The 18,257-nt window shown below is 45.2% G+C and overlaps 1 protein-coding gene across 10 annotated transcripts in view; it reads left to right on the top strand.

Moving 5' to 3' along the window:
• Positions 1-18,028, top strand: part of NCOA2 (nuclear receptor coactivator 2) — a 266,722-nt gene extending 248,694 nt beyond the window's left edge. For 8 of the 10 annotated variants that reach the window (XM_082433594.1, XM_082433597.1, XM_082433593.1 and 5 more), the window contains 7 exons: positions 2,935-3,213; positions 4,111-4,188; positions 5,542-5,776; positions 7,538-7,715; positions 8,306-8,504; positions 10,277-10,366; positions 14,118-15,053. In XM_082433594.1, coding sequence (XP_082289720.1) covers positions 2,935-3,213; positions 4,111-4,188; positions 5,542-5,776; positions 7,538-7,715; positions 8,306-8,504; positions 10,277-10,366; positions 14,118-14,129 — 1,071 coding nt within the window. In that variant the 3' untranslated portion in view covers positions 14,130-15,053. Of the gene's footprint in view, positions 1-2,934; positions 3,214-4,110; positions 4,189-5,541; positions 5,777-7,537; positions 7,716-8,305; positions 8,505-10,276; positions 10,367-14,117; positions 15,054-15,150 lie in introns of those variants that run through there. The other 2 variants (XR_014255636.1, XM_082433601.1) reach the window with 2 other exon arrangements.
• Positions 18,029-18,257: the final 229 nt, after the last annotated feature.

Raw genomic sequence — 18,257 nt, 5'->3', positions numbered from 1 at the left:
GAGATCAGCTCGGTGCTTTGTGACCACCTAGAGGGGTGGGATAGGGAGGGTGTGAGGGAGATGCAAGAGGGACAGGATATGGGGATATACATATGCATATAGCTGATTCACTTTGTTAAACAGCAGAAACTAACACACCATTGTAAAGCAATAATACTCCAATAAAGATGAAAAATAAAAAATAATTAAATAAAAACTAGTATCCTCACTCTTCATCTTAACATTTGTGGGCTCGTGATAGGAAGCTACTTGTGCTAAAAGAATATGTTGCAAGTAAGTTAGCAGAAGTCTTTTTTTTGGGGCGGGGGGGCTGTGTTGGGTCTTTGTTGCTGCGCGCGGGCTTTCTCTAGTTGTGGCGAGCGGGGGCTACTCTTCATTGTGGCGCACGGGCTTCTCACTGCGGTGGCTTCTCTTGTTGCGGAGCACGGGCTCTAGGCGCATGGGCTTCAGTAGTTGTAGTTCACGGGCTCAGTAGTTGTGGCTCGCAGGCTCTAGGCACATGGGCTTCAGTAGTTGTGGCTCACGGGCTCAGTAGTTGTGGCTCGCGGGCTCAGTAACTGTGGCACACAGGCTTAGTTGCTCCGCGGCATATGGGATCTTCCCGGACCAGGGCTCGAAGCCATGTCCCCTGCATTGGCAGGCGGACTCTTAACCACTGTGCCACCAGGGAAGTCCCAGCTGAAGTCATTTTAAAGGTAGCTGCAGTTCATTCATCATTTTGCCCTCTGTGTGGATTTAGCCACAGTCATATGGGGGCCATTTAATATCGATGGGAATGTAAAGACGTTAGCCAATCTTAGTGGGCTTCCCCTTCCTGGTGATTAGTTGGTGACATAAAGTCATTAACTACATCAAGAGTACTTTATAGCAACAGTATAATAAATAACCTAACATAGTCTCATGAAATAACTTAGGACTTTTCTGAATCTGGCTACGGCAGGCCAGTTTGTGTGAAGCAGGCATCCTGGTTTCCTATAGAAAGAGTCACCTGGAAAAAACGATCAGTCTCACTGCTGTCTTCCTCTTTTCTCAGCATGAATCGTCTTTATTTCTTATTGCTAAGAAATACCTTCCAGGGTTCGCTCTGCTTCGTGGACATAGGACGTATCGTGAGGGTCTGTGGGAAGGGAGATGCAGAGCCATTGGAGACCTCTCTGAAGCATTCAAAACAGCCCTGTCATAATCCCCACGTTCAGCAGACATAAGTGGGAGTTAAGACTTGATAGTTCATACTGAGAACAGAGCAGAATGGAAAGAAATGACTTGAGGTTACATCATATAACCTGAAATAAGAGAGGAAAATGGAGTTGAAGTATTTCCTGTGTAGCTGGTTTGCTTTGCCTGTAGTGCTGGTGAGAATTTAGCCTTCACTATTGTTATCCCTGAGTTTTGTCTAAGTGACATTTAAAGATGTGATTCTTGGGGTTGCTGAGTGACTCGGAGCATTGTTTTTATCAAAAGTGGTATCATTTCATCATTTAATATCTTCAGTCTCTTTTTTTTTTTTCATTTATTTGTGTTGTTTCTGTTTTGTCTCATCAAATCCCTCATCCTTATATCATATTAAACTGAATTATAGAAATAATGATTGTTAGGTGGAGTCGGGAACTGTAGAATACACGTGGACTTTATTTGCACTCATCAGAGTTGTGTGTTTTCTTTAAAAATGGATATTAAACTTTCTCTCTGTTAAAGATGGGCAAATATTTAAAGATCTGAGAGAGTTTTGTGCATGTAGTTAGAGCAGTAATTCAACAGTGAATAGTTTCCCCCAAGCGGGCTCCATCCACATTTTTAAAACTACTACGGGCAGGGGAATGGACCCCGTTCTCACGGGTCCACGTGACCTAAGCCCAGGATTCTGGGTGGCCCCAAGCCCTGCTCTCACATGGGTAGACTGGCTTGAGGAAAGCTTAGGCTGTTACTAGGCTAAAGCACACCTGAGAGATGATTTTGCTGTTGCGTCCTTCCCTCCTGTCTGTTGGGAGGTTTGTAGCAGAAGGAAGAGGAGAATGAACCAGGTGCACCTTCCTGCTCTACACAGAGTCATGTAGGGCCGCCTACCTCGAAGGTGTGCCCCTTGGAGAAGTTCTGGATTTTCTGCACCCGCCTCCTTCTGACCCAGATAGGGTAGCCCTAAGAAGTCAAGGATAACGAACATGTTAAATATGGCTAGTAGGAAATGAGATGGTGGCAGAATGTGGGGTGTCTAGGGAATTCTGACTACCCCAGAAAGCAGTCAGATATAGGTGGTGTTTCACACTGGTGAGCGGCTCAGGTCCTACATCACAGACTCTGCTGGAACCCACTCCTCACTAGCCAGACAGGCTTGTTGCAATTTGCTGCACATCTACAAGTCTCAGTTTTGTTATCTGCAAAATGGGCATAGTGGTGGGCACCCCAACACTGCTGATCCCAGCCAGGTACCCAGGCAGCTGTCTAGTTAAAGTGATTAATACAGGTGTGACTAATCAAATCGGAACACTTAACACGTGGGAATTCCCTGGCGGTCCAGTGGTTAGGACTCTGCACTTTCCTGCCGGGGCCTGGGTTTAACCCCTGCTTGGGGAACTAAGATCCCACAAGCCGGCAAAGAAAAACAAGCCCCTCGAGGCGTCTAGGGGACATTGGCATTCTTCCAACTGGCGGCATCAGTAGGAGGCATTCCATAGTCACAGCCCATCTCCCTTCCCTCGGAAGAAGTGCTGCTGGGAGTCAAGCCTGACCCCTGCTTCTTACCTCAAGTAACTGGATCTCTGGAACAGAGGCATTTTCTAGGAAGACAAGTGGAGTCAAGGTAGAAGTCCCTTTGCGTAGTAAGTACAGTAGCAGAAGCCTCAAATACAGGGCAGTGAGAGGAAACAGCCTTCTGTTCACCCTGCGGTTCTCAGTGGTTTTATTTATCTGTTTGTTACTCGGGGGCTTTCTCTTCAGAGCCAAGCGGTGGATCCAGAGCAGTTCCCAAGTCAGGATTCCAACATCATGCTGGAGCAGAAAGCCCCCGTGTTCCCACAGCAGTATGCACCTCAGGCGCAGATGGCCCAAGGCAGCTACACTCCCATGCAGGATCCAAGCTTCCACACCATGGGGCAGCGGCCGAGTTACGCCACGCTCCGCATGCAGCCCAGACCCGGCCTCAGGCCCACGGGCCTGGTGCAGAGCCAGCCCAACCAGCTGAGGCTTCAACTGCAGCATCGCCTCCAAGCACAGCAGGTGCGTTCCTGGCCGCGCCTGGAAAATCGGGGGGGCAGCGCGGGGGCGGGGCGGGGGGGGGTACACAGGGAAGGTGGACGTGAGCCCAGGGGTCCTTTTGGAGGCCTTAAAGCTCCTTCTGTCCTTTCCAAGAGGGTGAAAACGTTGCCACGTTACCTTACAACTTCCATACTCCTTTCTGCTTCACCTCCTTCCCTTCTTTCTCTCTCCTCCACTAACTCCACTCCAGCCTAGAGCAGCTCTTTGGTTTCCTAGCTCTATTATTTACTGAGGGGCTAACCTTGAGCTCTGGGAGCCTCAGTGTTTACATCTGTACAATGGGGTTGCTATACAGTCTCGGGCAGTATGTGTGTGTCTGTGGGGCCCGGCACAGTTTCTGGCCCAAAGGGAGCTCCCAGGACAACCGTAGCTCCTGCCATTCGTCCTATCTTGTGGCCAGAATCATCACTCTTAGTGGAGTGGTGGCAGAGGGTGCTGCCTTCTGGAATACCGATTTAGCTCAAGAAAGTGTGTTCTCACTGAAACAAGCCTGGACAGATTTCTCTCATGTAGTAAATAATCGTGTTGTGGGCTCTTAAATCGGCTCTCCTTTTTTTTCCCTCTGCTTTTTTCCTAATCTTCCTCTTGGCCTCCTTTTCTGATCATTCTACTCCCTTGCCCCCTTGCAAACAGCGTGTTTTCCAAACTGTCCAAAATAACTTCTCAGCTATAAGCAATGGGAAACCTCAATGATAACTAGCTTTACAAGGGAATCCAGGTACAAACCATGTGGTTTCAATGTCCAGCAGCAAGCAGATGTCGGGTTGGCGGGGAGAGGGGCAATTTCTTGAGGAAGGTGATTTGAAATAGAATATATTCTGATTGAAAATATATTGACTGCCGTGTGTATGCATTTAGAATCGCCAGCCACTCATGAATCAAATCAGCAATGTTTCAAACGTGAACCTGACTCTGAGGCCTGGAGTACCCACACAGGTAAGGGGCAGACCAGCCGTCAGCTTTTACTGGATCCGCTTAACTTCTCTTGTCATCTCTTCCCCCTTGATATCCCACGTAAAGTAACTCAGAAGGCCATATACCTAGATCCAGATCCACACGATGGATGTCGTGTCATTCGCTTATCTTGTCTGGTCTGTCGCTTTTGTGGTTCCCTCCTCATCACTGCCATGTTTATTGCCAGGTACAGTCAATTATCGTTATTCACACTGGTTGTGTTCTGTAAAGTTACTGCAAACACTGAGTTAGCGAATATTGAACCGTTGCTCCTAGGAGAAATAAAGGGTTCGTTTCCTTTGAGCCTCTTGGTCACATTTTCATGAATCAACGTGTGTGTCTGTTTGAAGACACCTTGTTTAATATATATTGTTGATTCATTAACGTTGAACTCACAGCCAGCAGCACTGTACCGCACGCCTGCATGAAGCTCATCTAACTCCCAGATTTTCCCCATAAGGCACATCGCAGCCCCCTGTGCTTACTTAGGACACTAGGCAGCACTTCAGCACTTCTCAGGAGCCATTTTAAACAGCAGAGTCACCAACAAAAAGCACGACAATGTGAAAAACGTGGAACTAAGTAGTCCACACAAAGGACACTTGTGCGCAGTACGAGGGCTGAAACAAGAAGCAGTGCCGCCTGGTCTCAGCCTCAGGTGGGGATGGGCACGTTGGGCTTCTCACATTTTTTGCTGCTCTGCACGTGTCCATAAATCACGACAGTGCCGTGAGTATTGGTTCTGGGGTGACCAGTAAATGTTAGGTAGGCAAGCTCACCAGTGCAGAATCCACGAATAATGAGGTTGACCGTCTACTGCCAGGACCCGTAGCCAGCCTGGTGCCACTTACTGACAGCAAGCACGGGTGCCCCGCCCGTCCTGTCCTGGCCTCCCTACGCGCCTGCCTCCGTCCAGCCTTTTCTGAAGTGCTTCAAAGCCACCTTTTGGCACACTGACTTGGTTTCCCTTTAGACTTGAATGTCCCTTAATGCGACTCTGAACTGCCGTCCTCAGTTTCTGCACAGACAGGACTGGGGTTCCTGCGGGCTCCCTTCGTTACCTGTGCCCTCTCACAGTGAGTCTCAAGTTACCTGATACTGACGTCAGATCTAACGCATGTCAGTCACTGCAAGGTTTCAGAATCATCACCTCTACAGAATTCAGAAGCTCACATTCTCAACCACCAGTTGGTCAGCTCTAAACTGTTCTCTTCTGTTTGCCAAATAATTTCTCACGAGACAGTGCCCTTTGTTATCCTATCTCTAACATACGGGTTGTTTTTCGATCTGTCTCCACCCCCAATGTCTTCCTCCGTGTTTTGCCCCCCGCTCCAGGCACCTATTAACGCACAGATGCTGGCCCAGAGACAGAGGGAAATCCTGAACCAGCATCTTCGACAGAGACAAATGCATCAGCAACAGCAAGTTCAGCAGCGAACCCTGATGATGAGAGGACAGGGGCTGAACATGGCGCCCAGCGTGGTGGCTCCTAGCGGTGTGCCGGCCACTATGAGCAGCCCCCGGGTCCCCCAGGCAAATGCGCAGCAGTTTCCCTTCCCTCCGAACTACGGTACGGGACTTACACCGCCTCCGCCTTTCACCAGTCCTTTCTCCCCAGTGTCCCCCAGTCCTGGGTCACAGCTCCTCTCTCGCAGCTCTTTGCGTGGCTCCCAGATGAACCTGGCTAACCGGGGGATGCTGGGAAACCTGGGAGGACCACTGGGGCCCGTCAGGAGTCCCCAGGTCCAGCACGGTACCTTCCAGTCTCTCAGCTCGGGTGCCACCTTTGCTCTGAGTGCAGGTCTTTCTTTAAGAATGACCGGCGTAGGTGTGCGTGCGTAGAGTGCCTCTGCCGGTCATGCGTGTGAGTGCGTGTGAATGTCTGCGCTTACGTCAGTGTCTGTAAACACAGGTGCATGTGCATATGCTTATACTTGAAAACCTATGAGTCTAAAAACAATAGATAGATACAAAATGTTGAAAGACGTATATCATTGTAAGTATTTTACAGACTTTCTACAGCTTTTGAAAAATAAAGGCTCTCAATATTATACCAGATCTTTAACGAATCGATCATTCTTGAGAAGTGCTGCACAGAAACCACAGCGGACGACCTCTTAATTTTCTTCGTATTGATTTGTTGTTTAATGTCAGTCTTAAGAGACAAGTGTGCAATGTCAAAACATTAATATTTGTGTGCATGTCATATTCGATTAATAGTTGAATTATTGATAAAAGTAAGGGCTGACATCAAGGTTAATATTCAAAATGACTTTCCCCATCTTCCGCCAGAGTTCTCTAGAAACAACTACCAAGTCTTTGTGGTGCTTAGCCTCACGTCTCCTATTTCTTTAAAGAAACAGAAAGATAATATGCAGCTTTTTCCTGTGTGATCTTAAGCTTTTCTTCTATGGCTCATTAAAGCATTAATTAAATATTCATGTTTAACACATCTTCTAGGCAAAAGTGGGCTTACCTCAATGTCATCCCTGAAGTTTTCTAAGAAGCCGCCTCCTTTGTTTCCCAACTCTTCCTCTCTTTCCTTTTTGATGATTTAGGAAAGACTGCTAAAAGTTCTTTCTTTCCTTTTGCCTCTGCACTGAACAAGAAGCTTACATGGAATTTGTTTTTCTTACTCTTGCTAATCTTGTGTAGCGCAAAAGTATGGTAGAGCCCTTTATAAATACACAACAAGCTAATCATGAATGCAGTTACTTTCTAAAATTTTTTTATTTTTTGGCCATGTCACACAGCTTGTGAGATCCCAGTTCCCCAACCAGGGATCGAACCCAGGCCCTCGGCAGTGAAAGTGCAGAGTCCTAACCACTGGACTGCCACGGAATTCCCACAGTCACTTATTTTTAAAAACGCATCTATCTCATCATAGAATAACTTGGGTTAATTTAATAAATTATTCAAGTGTGTTGGCTTTTTATATATAGCTAAACCTTAATCTAAGTTAATCCAGTTGTAGTGATGTATAAACATTTAAAGACTGTTTCCGGTCAAAGAGAAATATACACATCTGACTCATTCTTGATTTGCAAGGGATATGGGGAAAGAATAGTCTCTCTCTCTACCTCTAGTCGTGATGGTTAATATCGTTCCTAGGCACCCCTCTAATTACTATAGAGAACCAAGGTATGGAGAGTTTTTCTTCATGCATTTTATTCCATCTTGGAATCTTTTTTAAATGTATATAATTTACCAGCACATGATCAGGTATTTGATAGTAATTTTCTTTGTGTATTTGATTTGAATGTTCTCTTCTGTCCCCCGTCTCAGCGATAGAACTAACCATCTCCTTTGGATTTCTGTTTTGTTTTTTAAGGAATAAGTCAGCAGCCTGATCCAGGCTTTGCTGGGGCCACCGCGCCCCAAAGCCCTCTGATGTCGCCCCGGCTGGCGCACACGCAGAGCCCCATGCTGCAGCAGTCCCAGGCGAACCCAGCCTACCAGGCCTCCTCAGACATGAACGGGTGGGCGCAGGGGAGCATGGGCACAAACAGGTATGCCGCGTGTCTGTGTCTTTTTGATAGAAATGATCACCAGGGAATCTTTCCATAGCCCACCTGTCTCTCTTCTGGATTTTTCTTCTTTGCTCAAGCAAGCAATACCAAGTAAACTGCTGAGTAAGCCAGTCTACTTTTCCTAGGGCAGAAGTTACCAGAATTTACCAAACCTTAGCTTAATGTTTTTTCCTGGGGAGTAAAAGGAACTCCCCTAAGAAGGTAGCAGCGCCACCAATGGATGATAGAAACCGCTGTGGGAGGCAGTGGCCTAGAAGCCACCCTCCATCAGTACAGGTAATAACAGCAAACAGAAGCCTTGTCTGGTACAGACATGACAGTGGGACGTGTCCTTCCAGACCTTCACGGTAATGTGGGGAAAAGGACAGAGCGCGGGCCGTGGCCCCTGCAGCTTCGCCAAGGGCTTCTTCCCCCGCTGTTTCTGACCTCACCACCTCCTGGTGTCCCACCCGCATTCTCTCAGTCTAGATTTATTCATTCTGAAGGAAACGCCTGAGAAACCAGTGCTCAAAACTGCCTGCCTGTTTGCCCGAGGGCTCTAACATTTTCATCTTTCACTGTGTTTCTAGCATGTTTTCGCAGCAGTCCCCTCCACACTTCGGACAGCAGGCAAACACCAGCATGTACAATAACAATATGAACATCAATGTATCCATGGCGACCAACACAGGTGGCATGAGCAGCATGAACCAGATGACCGGACAGATCAGCATGACCTCAGTGACCTCCGTGCCTACGTCAGGGCTGTCCTCCATGGGTCCCGAGCAGGTGAGCACCGCAAGGAGAAGCCCCCCGCGGGCTTCTGATTGTAACTTCTTGTCTATTTTTGCATTAAATGTGTCTTTCCATGTGCTTAACATCTGCCATCAACTCCCATATTTATGTTGAAGAGTATTTTTTCACCTCACCATCACTTGTGTTGGTGTGATTAACAGAAATACTTGATAATGATGAAATGAACATGAAAGGATCCCTGACTGCTCAAAGATCTTTTAAAATATTTCTTAACTTTCTTGGCTTCTGAATTTTTCTCTCATTTGAGGGATTTAGCAATATATTCTAAAATGAATCTCGAAAAATGGAGTGGTGAAAGGTGTTTTTTTAAATAGTTTTATTTTTGGATTTTTAAGAACTGATTTTTTTCTAAATATAAAACCAGATGAAAAGCAAAGGCCAAACTACCTGCCATCCAGTTAGCTTTAAATGATAGTTCACGTGCGCAGGGGGACTGACACAGGGTATCCAAAAACTACTCTTCATCATCTCTGGGATGTGGATACCATGATTTTTTTTTTTTTTTTTTTTGGTGTGTATTTTTTTTTTTAATAATTCTGTTTTTTGTTGAATAATACTGAAATGATTCTGCCATCCCTAAGTACATGCCAGCTTCACTTGGTGGCAAAGAGACTCAAAGCACTTGATACGTAGGTAGCCAGCCTGGGATTCAGAAATCTATGATGGGTAAAGATATTGGTTAATAATCTTTAAACTGTATTAAAGACCTTATTTTTAAAGGGCACAAAATGCTGGGCATTCTACCACCTCACTAGTTCAGGCAAAGTGTTAATGGGGCAAGGACCCTGAATCTTATTTCAAATTTGGAGAAATTGAGGCATGGAAAGTTTAAACAGATTAACCAAGTGTCATTGACAGCACCATAAATTTCCATTAGATCATGGTTGTGAGAATGGTGAAAGATTGAAAGTTTAATTAGGTCTACTGAATCCTGATGTTGGTAAAGGACAATTTGTGTGAAAATTTACTAAATTTTACAATGCCTCAGTGTTTTATTCTGTAAAAAGAAGATTAATAAAAATGCAAAGTGATGCATGAGAAAATATAAGCACTTTGCAATTTAAGAAGGCTTTATGCGCACGTGAAATAATAATTTGCACTTCTCTGGTTGAATTGATTGTACTTCCCTGGTGGCTAAATGCTTATTTGTATAAATGAAACATAAATTAAAGAAAAATAGACTTTCATCTTTTCAATGGAGAAAATATAGTGTGGATGCTGAATTTTCTACCAGAGTGGACCGCCAGCAGTTCCTGCCTTGCTTTCTAGGGAAAGTGTAATTTGTAAAAGAAATGTACAGATGCCAAGGAATAGTTCACTTAGAAAAGATTCACAAGATCCTGCCCCGTTTGGGGTATTCACACCTGCTCTTGCTAATCAATAACTTGCCTAAAGTAACAGACATCAGGAATCACTGATCTAATTTGCACTCAAAAAAGTGAACATGTTAAGGCATAAGAATGTTTCTAATATTACCATCTCTGTTGGATTTCTCTACAGAATACAAAAAAAAAAATTTGTGAAGGCAGCGAGTGTATTATAAGGATTTATTTTCATGTCCCTTCACACTCCCCCCAGAACGTATGCATGGAAGAATAGATAAGGGAAGTGGCCGTTTTTATGTAGTCCTTTCTCCCCATAATTCTACTCCTAGAAACAAAGAAGCAGGTTAGTGGGTGGTTATTTCCCATACGCTTCTGGATGTCTCACTGAATAAAGCCCCTGTGCTGTCCTGCCACCCTCAGGTTAATGATCCTGCTCTCAGAGGAGGCAGCCTTTTCCCAAGCCAGCTGCCTGGAATGGATATGATTAAGCAGGAGGGAGACGCACCACGGGTAAGAGACAGCAGAGAAGCAAGCCGTGAATGCGGTAGTAAAGTGAATGTGACGTTCTGTAGACTAAAATGGGCATAGATATGGTGTCCACCAGCCGATTGAAGAGAGTTGTGTAATACTTGTGATTTTTTTTTAAATGTCTTCTAATTTTATCAGACATACAGTGGTTTTTGTGTGAATAATTTTTTCTCTAAGCTCATTTCAACTGAGCTGACGGTGGTGTGTGAATTAAGAACACTAATTCTGCCCTGGAGTGAAATTATTATAGCCAAGCAGAAAATCAAGTAGCAAGGAATTAATCGTGTGAGGGCAAACTGATTCAGTTTTGCTTTTTCTGAATCATAATGTCTGCCTTTTCAGAAGGATGAAGAGGAGCTAACATCATTGCTCTCTCTCCCTTAATTAAGTCTAAGTTTACTCTAAGTGTTTTTCTATATTTCATTTTAGTTAGGCCACCATCTTATATATATTATTTGCCTATTACCTTAAACACTTGTTCGAGGAAGAGTGATATTACCGTGTTCAGCCAAATCTTGAAACAGTAGAACGATCAGTGCTTAGAAGCCACCTGAGTTGGGAGCCTGGCGGCAGGTGTGCCAGAGGGACCGGGAGGGCTCTGAGCGACCTGGCACAGGTGAACGGGGCCCTCTGAAGGTGGGGCAGATACAGTCCTGAGCAGCAGGTAATTCTCTTCTAAAGCGGAAGTCCTCTCTCAGTGGAGAAAAAGGTAGGGATGATGTGGAATTTCCTACACAACAGTGGATCTTGGATCATTTTGTTAGTATTATTAGCATTCAAGTTCAAAAAGTAATAGCATAAATTTGATCCAGATTTTAACGACACAATGTGTGGCTTGTCTCGTGTGAAGAACCATGGTCACGGTCACGATGTGGCGCCGAGGTTTTGGGGGGCGGGGCGGAGGGAGTCCCTTGGATGTTTTGTGTACGAACCCAGATGCGCACATCATCTGAACGGTTAACGAATGGATTTAGTCGGTCTAACAGAAAATGGAGTGTACTGCATACTGACCAAGGGTCTAGACTCTAAATGTGCCATCGATGGAGGCTGGAAGGCCGCGGGGCACCGGCGTCTCCCCTGCCGCCGGGCCTGCCCTGCCCTCCGCTGCGGCCCTGCACACAGGGGCGGCCCGTGCGCAGAAGCAGGGCCTTGAAACCCGGGCGGCACCTCCCAGAGGAACGATGGCATCAGCGCCAACTAGGCTCCCACAGGACAGCCCGTTCTAACCCAGAAGTGCCGGGAGCTTAGCCTCCGAGCGCGTGGTGTCTCTCTGGGCGGAAGAAGCGCGTGTAGGTGGCCAGGCTCGCATTTCGCTCCGCGGATCCCCCGCGAGGAGACCGGGCCTCCCTCCCGCCACTGCCGGGTATCCGTGCGCGGCCGGGGGGCGCGGCGAGGCCCCGGGAAGCACTGCCCGGCCGAGCCGGCAGCCCAGCCTTGCGCTCCTGTCTTCCGAGAGCCCCGGAAAGTGAGCAGCCTTAGTTATTAGGTGCTTTCTTTCTGCCACCACGTTACCTGCACGAAGGAAAGACTCGCCTTCTGTAAAGCGGAGCACTCGGGTGGCCCACGGTCTGGTGCAGAAGCCACCCACCTGTACTGAGCGTTGGGCGCAGGCCTGAGTCTCTGCTTAGAGCTTTATTTGGAGCAGCTCACTGAAACCGCAGCCCAGCGCGTGGCAGATCCACTGTTCTGAGAGTTTGCTGACTCGCCCGAGGTCCTGCAACACAGGAGGTGAACCCCGGCGGGCCGACCCCTGGCTGCCGTCGGCCCTGCGCCATATACCACCCACCTCTCCCAAGGCAGCCCAGGGCTCTTGTGAGACTTCTTCAAGGGTCTGTGCAGGTAGCACTGGAAATGCAGGCCAAAAAGGAACATATTACTTCATTCGTTGGGGCCATCCCTTCTCTCTCTATAGGTCCTAAAGGGAAGGAAACGATCCTTGAACGTCCTCCGGGACAGACAGTAAAGACTCAGCGGCATACTTAGTAACTGACTCCTCCCTCGGGCACGGGGGGCCTCATCTCAGCACGGAGGAAGCCCCCTGAGTGAGGGGAGGGAACGCACCTTTTGGCCTCTGAAGCACCCCGGACCGTGCGGGCCCAGGGTAGATATTTAGGCCTCCCCCGCGTGTTTAGGCAGGGAGACTGAACCTCTGAAGACTGGGCACTTACCCCAGGTCACACGGCTAGCAGTGGTGGAATCTACCGGAGGCCAAGAGGGGGACCCACCCCGAGCAGCAGCACAGAGGGGCCCAGACCTCCCAGGCTGTCTCGACTGGCGCAGCACAGGGCAGAGGAGAGATGCAGGCAGGCGGCCGGCGGAACCAGATGTTCACGCACGTCGGAGTACCTGGGGGGGGGGGGGGCCTGAGAAACCTGAATCGGAACAATGAGCATTAGGGTCACAAAAGGCAACTTTCGGTAAACATAGGGTGTTCTCTCCATCCAAATGCCTTTCGGATCCGTGGTGAGAAGTCTCTCTGTTACCGTCTAGCCCGGGCCATTTATACCCCTCTCACTTCCTCCTTTTTTCCGGTCCCCCTCTTGAATCTGGCTTCTCCATCTATACTTTGTTCATGCTGAATGTTAAAGCCAGGTAACAGTCTGTCACAGACACTCTGGTGGTTTCCTTTAGACTCTAAAGTTTAGAGAATAATATGCGCAGTGTATCCCTCCTAATTCACGAACAGCAGCTGGAAATCACTCTGCATTTGTCACCGTGCTGCCGGTGTGCACACAGAGAGGCTTCCATCATATTCGTCCTGCCTCTGCAACATACCCTGCTGCTGCTGCTGTGAAGCCAAGAGCTCTTTTCAGAACTTTTATTGGTGATCAGGTTCTATTTGAACTAGAAACCGCTGTGATCCATTATACATGGAATCGGTGTTCCATTTATCCTGGAATGGAGATTAAAATTGTATCTTGCTTTAAGCAGAGCTAGAATATACAACCATGGATTTACCAAAACCTCGAGAAGGGCAGTTATTTTATCTAACCAAAAGATTCTTCCTTTTATAAGGACTTATCATCCCGTTACTACACATGCATTTCAGTGTATTAAAACTGAGTTTACTGCTCAGCCACGTGACACTTGTATAAAGAAAGCACAGTTGTAATTACTTCTATTTCCTAGTGTTTTGGAAATTGAACACTAAAATCAGCTTCGAGTTGATGATAATGACGATGACGGTGATGACGACAAAAACCCCAGTTTATTTAGCCTGCAGAAGTCGGGGAGAAGCCTGTGGTCCTCCATGGGAGTGTGGCAGTAAGGGAGAGTCACGAGGGGACGGTTTATAGGACGTGGGTTTGTATTGGATGATTTGAGGAGAGATGAAGAAAATAGTGACCCCTTCTGGATCGGACGCTGTCGAACAGCAGGCAGTTCAGCAGCTGGGTATCTCACAGGTACCTCAGTGATCTCTGGTGCGGAGGCGGGTGTCACTGGTGAGAGAGCAGCAATCACTCAGAAGGAGGGATGGGAAATCCGTTGCAGTCTGTGCCCTTCGGAGTAGCGTGCAGGATCTGCCAGCTGTGGGAACCACTCTCTGTGTTCAGTTAGGATCAATGCCATCTGCTCATCTGTGTCAAAATCCAGCGTAACTCATCCGGATGCAGCCTTTGTGATCGGCATTATTTAAGCCGGCCAAGCGGTCTGATGTTTTTGTGATGGGCCTCATGATGATCTTACCAAAAATTCCACGCTATTACACCACTCTCTCTTTGTTTTCCTACAGAAATACTGCTGACACTGAAGGTAGCTGGTTGCTTCTTTCTTCAGCTGACTGGGCTCACTTGCTCAAGATGCTTACCAGCCTGGAGAGCTGCGTCTATTTGTTTCCACCCAACCGACCTGCCATCCAGTCCCGCCAGAGCAAGATGGGCAGACGGGCCTGGGCCCCGCTGCCCCGGTAGAGTCCCCTCGGCTGCTGCAGGAGGAGCTGCCTCTTGTGTTGACAGACGGTCTGCAGCCCGCGTCCGGACAACTGTCAGTCTGTTCACTGCATTCACCTTAGTGCAACTTAGATCTCTCCTGCAAAGTAAATGTTGACAGGCAGACTTCATACCCGTGTCAGATTGAATGTATCTAAATGTATGTATTTAAGGAAAACACCCATATGCTCTTGTTCTGTTCCTGTCTGGTTCCAGACACTGGTTTCTTGCTTTGTTTTCCCTGGCTAACCAGTCCAGTCCAAAAGAGTAAGATTTCTTCTGGGGGAAAGAAAAGAATTTTTAAAAAAAAAAAATCAAACTACAGATGTTTTAAGCTAAGCCTACATTTGGGATAAAAGCAGGGGAGACACCATGGACCGCGCCCTATGTACAGAGACACCCAAGAAGTGAAGACCAAGAAATCGTAGTTGTATCTTTGTAGAAAGCTCTCAAGACCATGTCGGAAAGCGTTTCCAGTTACTGAACAGATGAAAAGGAGCCTGTGGGAGGGCTGTTAACAGTAACAAGTACTTTTTCCTCTTTTTTTTTTTTTTTTTTTCTGATTCAAACCAAACTAGTTCACCCAAATCATGACTCAAGAAGAAATAGTTTTCATTTCCAAATTCGCTTAGATCGATCCGACAGCCTGAATCAGCACCTCCTCTTGCATCTGACCCTGCCTCTTCCCCTCCCCTCTGCCTTCCCCAGCTCTCCCCACTCTCATGCTTTTTTTTTTTTTTTTTTTTTAAATAAAAGCAACAGAAACCAGGTAAGCCCTTTAGTATTTCCTTACGTGTTTTGCCAGCCACTTAACAGTTGCTAACTCTTACATTTCAGAAACATGCATTCACTGGCAAGGAGAGGAGCAAAGTTAGGACTTGATACCCATCAGACTTTGGACACCTGCTTTGAAAGCATATTCATTCTCTTCCCCAGCAACACTGGTCCACCAAACAGGAGAAAATAATAGTGTGCTTAAAATTGACAGCAGACATCACGACAGAGTTCACCTCCACCATGTGTTTTTTATTTTGTTTTTTAGTAGTGCTGACTAAAGCCGAAGTTTTGTAAGGTACATAAAATCCAATTTATATGTAAACGAGCAATAATTTGAGGACTTAAGTGTTTTAATTGTATAATTTTTGTGAGGTATACATATTGTGGAATTGACTCCAAAATGAGGTACTTCAGTATTAAAATTAGATACCTTCATAGCAATGTCTCCTAAAGGTGTTTTGTAAAGGCTGTCACGGCCTCGATTAGACCTGATTTGTAGACTTAAGACTTTTTATTTTCTAAACCTTGTGATTCTGCTCATAAGTCATTTATCTAATCTATATGATATGCAGCCGCTATAGAAACCGATTCTTGATTTTTATATGTTTATATTCTTTCTTAATGAACCTTAGGAAGACTACGTGTTACTAAGCAGGCCACTTTTCTGGTTGTTTTTCTTGCCCACTCTGGTAGGGGAACAATCTTTTCTTAATTGGCATCAGTTTCAGACAACTGTAATACCAAGAAACTGGTGACCTTTTTTGAGCAATTTCTCCCCAACCCCTAATACACATACTTTCTTACCTAAATTTCAGAAGGATGTCTTTTTGATGTCTAAAAAAGCAAAGCGTTTTATATCTCATTAGCCAGGCTTTTTAGGAACAGAGAGGTTTTTCCTTGAAATTTGATTCCGTATTTCTGGCAGGGTGAAAAATATACAAACTACCCCTATTTATACGTATATCTCTCTCTATATGTACAGATTATGGACGTATGGAAAGAGATATAGCCCAAAGATGAACGGTAAGTAGACAGTCTGAAAGCGTGGTTCCATACTAAAGAAATTTTCGGAAACTTTGCATTTCGCTACTTTTTTCCACTTGAGGGGGTCTCACTGCAGGGAGGTGGCCGAGGAACAGCACTTCTTGGGGGCCACCAGTTCACATGTCCCTCCTGAAAGGCTCTGCTTTTCTCAACCGAACCACTGGGTCGCCCAACTGTGACAGAAAAACACGGGCAGATGTTGGCCCTGAACTCCGTGTCCTCACTGGCACCACAAGGCTTATGTCATACACGGTGTAACGTGACCAGTTCCAAGTCGATCTCTAGAAACGCGTGACTTAGAATGACTTTAACTTCACACAGCACGGAAGAGAAATGGAGTTTAAGCTGGATTTGTTTGTTTTGAGTTCTAAGTCCCTTTTCACTAGAACACTGTCCAAAAATACCTGTGTACCTGTTCTTGTTTATTCCTCCGCCCACCGTGTTCTACTGTCAGTCCCAGTTCAGACAAATCTGCAAACCTGGGATACTGGTAATTTGGAATAATTCATGATCATTACCGTTTTGAAGGAAAAGAGATGATCTGTTCTCTTATGGCGCAGATCAGGTCGTGGATTTTACATCTAATTAAGAGAAGAAAAGTCAGTCAGTGAAGGAATCCTCTGATCACATTGATCGTGATAGAAGCAAAAGCCAAATCAATCCCTCCATGATCAGTATTTCTCATGCTGTATACAATAAACTTGTTAGACTGAGTACTTGGTTTTCGTTTAATAGAACAAATAATCAGTGTTTTACTTATATTACTAAATGTGAAAAACACATAATGTGAAAAGTATACATACATTAACTTGGTTGTGAAACTCATCTACGTGTTCATGTGATGTGGTAAGTTGAAAAAGTGAAGTGAGCTGTTTTCCTGCAATGAATTCGTTGAACTCAAAGATGAAAATGCCCCCTCCCACGTGTATCTCTTACGGCCTGTAACAATTGAAAGCAATGTTTTTGCAGTTTATATAATGCAGTTTTTAATGTGTTTAAAAACGGAGTTCCTATGGGCTTAACACATGAAATGGGTGGCACAGATCCCCTTGCAGAACCCAAAGATACACAATCAATTTTGAAATGCAACTTAAGCCATTAATTGTTGGTGTGAATTTAAAATTTTCTAGTATTTGTATGGTAGTATGCTGCCTAAGAGCAAAGCATTCTCTGCACAAAAGAAAATTACTGTAGTGGCTTCGATTTTAATTAGAATTTTCTCCCTGGTGTTTCTTTATAGACTAAAATGAAACCTTTTAAGTTTCTTACTACAGGTAAAAGCTATGTGCAAGAACCTCAAAATGCTAAAATCTAGCATAATGCCTTAGATCTGTTTTTAAGTCTTGTATATTCCTACATAGCTGTCCGATGTATTATATTTGTATAGTGAACTGTGTACAATTTTTTGAATAAGTGCGTCATCACCGAACCTTTATGTTGTCGGATGGTGATGATGATACGTTTCTTCAAACATTTAACTGTCTTTTTTTTTTTTTTTCTTATGCCATTTGTGGGTTTTATTTGTACAGTTCCTCATGAAGTTGCATCTGAGATGTGTGTATATGAAAAGATTATACAAGGGTAAAATTAAGCAATATATTAACTATGGTTCTTCAGGAGAAAGCTTACAGTGTTTCAGGTTGTGATTTATTTTCAAAATGGAGTTGACTCCGAACATCACTTTGTTCACCTGCATTGATGTTTGTATTTCTAGTGTGAGCAGTTTATGCAAAAGGTAGATATATTCAGAGAAATTTTAAATACATTTATGCAAGTTAATATTGCTTTGCTGATGCTATTTGCTTATTTGATGTTAAATAATGCTATTGTAAATAAAGAATTCTGTTGTTATTGCATCATTTAATAAATTTTAATGCCTTCGGGTTTTACATGGCTTTGGAGATTTTCATGTGTTTATATTGTACCTTCATTTATAATAATTGCAGTTAAATATAAAATTACCTGACGTGTCATTTAATAATTTCCAACGTTTATACAGTAGTTGACACTGTTCCCAGCATGGTAACATTTATCCTCTCAATGACCCATTTTCTAGATTTTCAGTTTGAAGCCAAGAGGGGGTTTGTCCTGCTTAAGGTTATCTGACAACTTCCACGGCAAAT

Source organism: Balaenoptera physalus (assembly GCF_965194825.1).
Source record: "Balaenoptera physalus genome assembly, chromosome: 17".
Classification (NCBI taxonomy): Eukaryota; Metazoa; Chordata; class Mammalia; order Artiodactyla; family Balaenopteridae; genus Balaenoptera; species Balaenoptera physalus.
Note: the sequence above shows the minus strand (reverse complement) of the source record. Positions and strands in the feature narration are given on the sequence as shown.